The 4,083-nt window shown below is 35.4% G+C and overlaps 1 protein-coding gene and 1 long non-coding RNA gene across 3 annotated transcripts in view; both read right to left on the reverse strand.

Annotated features, from left to right (window-relative positions):
- Window positions 1-523, reverse strand: part of LOC105112450 (uncharacterized) — a 2,572-nt gene extending 2,049 nt beyond the window's left edge. For both annotated transcript variants that reach the window (XR_839758.1, XR_839757.1), the window contains exon 1: window positions 187-523. This is a non-coding gene — a long non-coding RNA (uncharacterized LOC105112450). The remainder of the gene's footprint in view (window positions 1-186) is intronic.
- Window positions 524-1,936: 1,413 nt separating this feature from the next.
- Window positions 1,937-3,326, reverse strand: LOC105112451 (mitogen-activated protein kinase kinase kinase 2-like). Its single transcript, XM_011008155.1, has one exon. The coding sequence runs from the start codon at window positions 3,181-3,183 to the stop codon at window positions 1,957-1,959; it is 1,227 nt and encodes a 408-aa protein (XP_011006457.1). The 5' UTR covers window positions 3,184-3,326; the 3' UTR covers window positions 1,937-1,956.
- Between the last annotated feature and the right edge of the window lie 757 nt (window positions 3,327-4,083).

The following is a 4,083-nucleotide window of genomic DNA, read 5'->3' on the forward strand; positions in this document are numbered from 1 at the left end:
TTCAGGCGTCTTTAGTCGGGAAACGAAGGGTCGGTTGGTGTCGCTCAGTGCTTTGAGAGGCATTGTTGTTAAGTTTTTTTTTTTTAAAAAAAAAAAATTAACTCATATGCTTGGAACAAGTTGAATTTACATGTTTGTGCTATACTTATTATCATTGATTTCACTATGTTTTATTTTCTATATTACTTTATTCATTCAAAAAATCTCTTAATGCTCTAAATCTTTCTAACCATAAAGAAGTCACCTCCTTCAACCACCATAATTTCCCTCCGTCATTATCACAACAACCCCCTCTCTCTACCTCAAGTTTTCATCCATCACTATCACCCCAAATAACTCCAAAAACCAAATTCAAATGCCTACCCTAAGGTCCAGTTTACATGAGCCATAAAATTAAGAACAAAATATGAGATGGGATGGGATGAGAAGAGAAGATTGTTTTGATGGTGGTGCTGTTGTTGAGGTTTTCATGGTAGCATGTGTTTTACCTTTCATGGAAGAGAGAAAAGTGACAAAAAAACGAGTAAATGCATATTTTAGAAAAACTAATTGTTAATAATAATAATAATAATTTCTACTATATATTTTAGCAACAAATTAGATTTACTTTTATATTTTTTTTAAAATTTAAAACTCAATTCTTAATATTCAAAATAATTCAAAACATAGAGATTTTATTAAAACTTTTTTTTTTATCTAAAGCCTATTTTTTGCAAAGGATTAACAATTAGAAATGGGGTATCATATAAAACTATGAATTAAAAAAAAAAAGAGCAATATAATTGTGATGAAATTCATGTGGACTTAATATAGTCAACTGATTTAATTATCTATTATTATTGGCCGCTTCAACCCCTGTGATGTAATTGAATCCACGTGACCCGAATCCATCTAATAAAATTGGTGACATTTAAATACAGAATCATGTGACATAATCATGATCCAAGCTCACCTGCAAATAACAGTAGCAGATGACGTGGCCAGATATGCAGCCACTAGACTTGGAGGAATTTAAATTTGTTTTACCAACCGAACCGAAGGACAGCGGCGGAGGTGGCCTAATTGGAACGGTGCCTTGTTTAGTTGGGTCTAAACTTAACCTACCATATAAAGAAACAGAGGGGCAGAGGGGAGGACTTGGTGGCTAGTTTTAATGGAAGTGGCCTAACTCGCGGTTGCTTTTGGCCATTTCTGCCATCTGAACTCAACTCGGAATCAGAAGATAGGGTTAGGTGATGGCAATTGGTAAGTGCATAGTTGTAATATTTTGGGTTGAATTTGAAGTTGAATCGGGAAAGATATTGACATGGTGAAACTTGATTGATTTAGTTAAATTTTTCTTAATTTATTCTAGTTAAACATGATTAGATTAATTTTAAAATTAAAATTAAAAAATTTAAATGATATTATTTTAATAAAAATAACTTATTTAAATTAACTTAATTTTCAATTGAGTTGATAATATTTTTTCTCCTTGTGGTAAGTTTGATAACTATGGGCAACACCTCCCAAATCCCACTCGCTATACCGTATGCTCTTTAATAAAAATAACTTATTTAAATTAACTTGATTTTCAATTGAGTTGATAATATTTTTCCTGCTTATGGTAAGCTTAATGACTATGGGCAAGACCTCCCAAATCCCACTTGTATACCCTATGCTGCTTTGTATTTAACAAAACTCAACATTTAACAATGAATTTGGTTGAGATTAATGCTTACTTTTTTATATTTTTTATATAAAAATATATTAAAATAATATTTTTTTTATTTTTAATATCATCAAATCAAAATGTTTTAAAAATATTTAAAAATAATAATTTAAACAAAAATATTCAAATTTTACTCCATTCATGTTGAAATGCAATACCAAACATGGGTTTAACCTCTTTTTTTTTTATTTTTTTTACCAATAAGAAGAAAAAAAATCATCCATCTGTCCAAAAAAGAGAATGATTTATGCTTGTAAAGGTAATCTTGACAGACAAGGATTTCCAAAACAAACTTTCCTATGCTTACAGGAAGCCCAAAAATCATCAATAATTCTACTGCTAATGTTGCTATCTAGAAAGTTTAACAGCTCCTCGCTACCACCATAGCTTTTCTGCTCTCCCAGGCCACAACTAACTATATCATCTTTGACTCCAATGCAATCCATAATGGCATCACGTTCTTCCCTGCTATCCCCTCTGATGGTAGTCCAACTCTCATCCCAATCCCACTTAGGCATCCCTGAGAGCAAGGACAGCCCTCTGATCCTCTCTCCGGCAGAACCTTCACGGCCTGGAGGGACCGAGACCAAGTTATGTAAACTTTCCGATAAGTCCAGTGAGTTCCAAAAGCATTGATCAAGAATACTTGTAGGAGAATTCGAACTTGAATTGGATTCTTGGATTTGCTTTGCGACATGAGAATTACTTTCTCCAACCAAAAATGGATGCTTAAGAAGTTGACTAGCTGTCCACCTCTCTCTTGGGTCCCTCCTTAAACACTTGTCCAAGAGATCCCTTGCTTGTTCCGACAGGCAACAGGGGAAATCTGGTAAGTGACCCGAATAACCTACCCGGTAAATGATGGAAACTGGATCGTTGACATTATGCCAAGGTGTACTACCACTAGCCATTTCAATAATTGCGCACCCTAAAGCCCATATATCACTAGCAAACCCCTGCTCCTCTCCACGCGCCACCTCTGGCGCCATAAACATCGGCGTGCCCGCGATCTGTCCTACTTGGTCCACACGCTTTGCACACCCGAAATCTGCAATCTTGGCACCGCTCGGTCCCACTAAAATGTTGCTGCTCTTAATGTCACAATGCACCAATCCGTTCAAATGTATGTAATCTAGACCTTGCAAGACTTGACTCGTGTAGTTCCTGATCAAAGATTCGTCGAGCCGACCTCCATGAGCATGGATTGCATTGCTAAGAGTGCCGTTGGGCATGTACTCCAAGAAGAGATTGTACATAACTTTGCTGTTCTCTCTAGTGATGTCACAGCCCCTGTAGCTAACTATAAAAGGAGAGGTTAAAGAAGAGAGAATCTGTTGCTCCCTTTGCAAGAACTCGGATTGGCATAACTCGACAGATTTGACGGCGAAAATATCACCGGATTGGATAGAGGTGGCGAGGGAAACGGTGGCTGTGGAACCGTGGCCTATGCTGTGGCCTCTAGTCCAGTCCATTTTACAAAGCTGGCAAATGAAACTATGCTTTGCTGGGTGTATTTTGTTGCTACTTGCTAAAGTGCCTTTTTATATAGAAAACGTGGAGGGTTATTTGAAGGTTAGTTGGGACAATGCCTTGAACAAGAGTGTACGACGCATCGATGTAGTTGTGGGTTTGACAGCTTTGGCCGCCTAGACGGCAAAGACTTGGCATGGGCCTCGTGGGCACGTGTGGAGAATTTAGGAGGGGACGTAAGAGCTTGCAAAATGGCGAAAAAGAGTAGAAGTCTTTTATCTATTTTCTTAAATGACTTTAATATAATATACCCATGCTGAAAACAAATAAATAAATTATTATTTTAATATATTTTGAATTTAAAAATATTTCATAGAAACATTATGCAACATGTTATTAACCTTCGATAATTCAGACAATATTTAAAAATACGGTTGAAATCATATTTCTTATAAATCTAAATATTTAAAAATAATAATTTTTTTATATCCTAATATCAAAAATAATTTAGAAAAATAAAAAAATATTTTAAATCATAATTATTACAAGAAAGAACAGGAAAAGGGGGTTGGAAAGGGTAGAGTGGATGGATAATTCACCACCACATGGATGTATTGTATAGGGGTGGACTTTGAAGATTAATTAAGATTATGTTGAAATGGGGTGGGTTGAACCACCCAAGAAATGGTAGAATTCTAGAATCCATGTGAGTATAAACCCAGTCAATGTGCTTGCTGAAGGTGAAGTCAATTCTGTGAATGTGAAACCGGGCATTTTTTACAAGTCAAATGCTCAATTGTAGCACAGGCTATTTTTCAATTCAAGCATTATTATTCTAATAATAATAATAATAATATATTAGTTGACGTAATGTGAAGCCTTCATGGATAATGTGAATTCAC

The sequence above is a fragment of the Populus euphratica genome, unplaced genomic scaffold (genome assembly GCF_000495115.2).
Source record: "Populus euphratica unplaced genomic scaffold, PopEup_1.0 scaffold337.1, whole genome shotgun sequence".
NCBI lineage: Eukaryota > Viridiplantae > Streptophyta > Magnoliopsida > Malpighiales > Salicaceae > Populus > Populus euphratica.

Excerpts from the sequence above, each read along its gene's own strand:
- LOC105112451 (XM_011008155.1), bottom strand. The coding sequence starts at position 3,183 with ATGGACTGGACTAGAGGCCACAGCATAGGCCACGGTTCCACAGCCACC.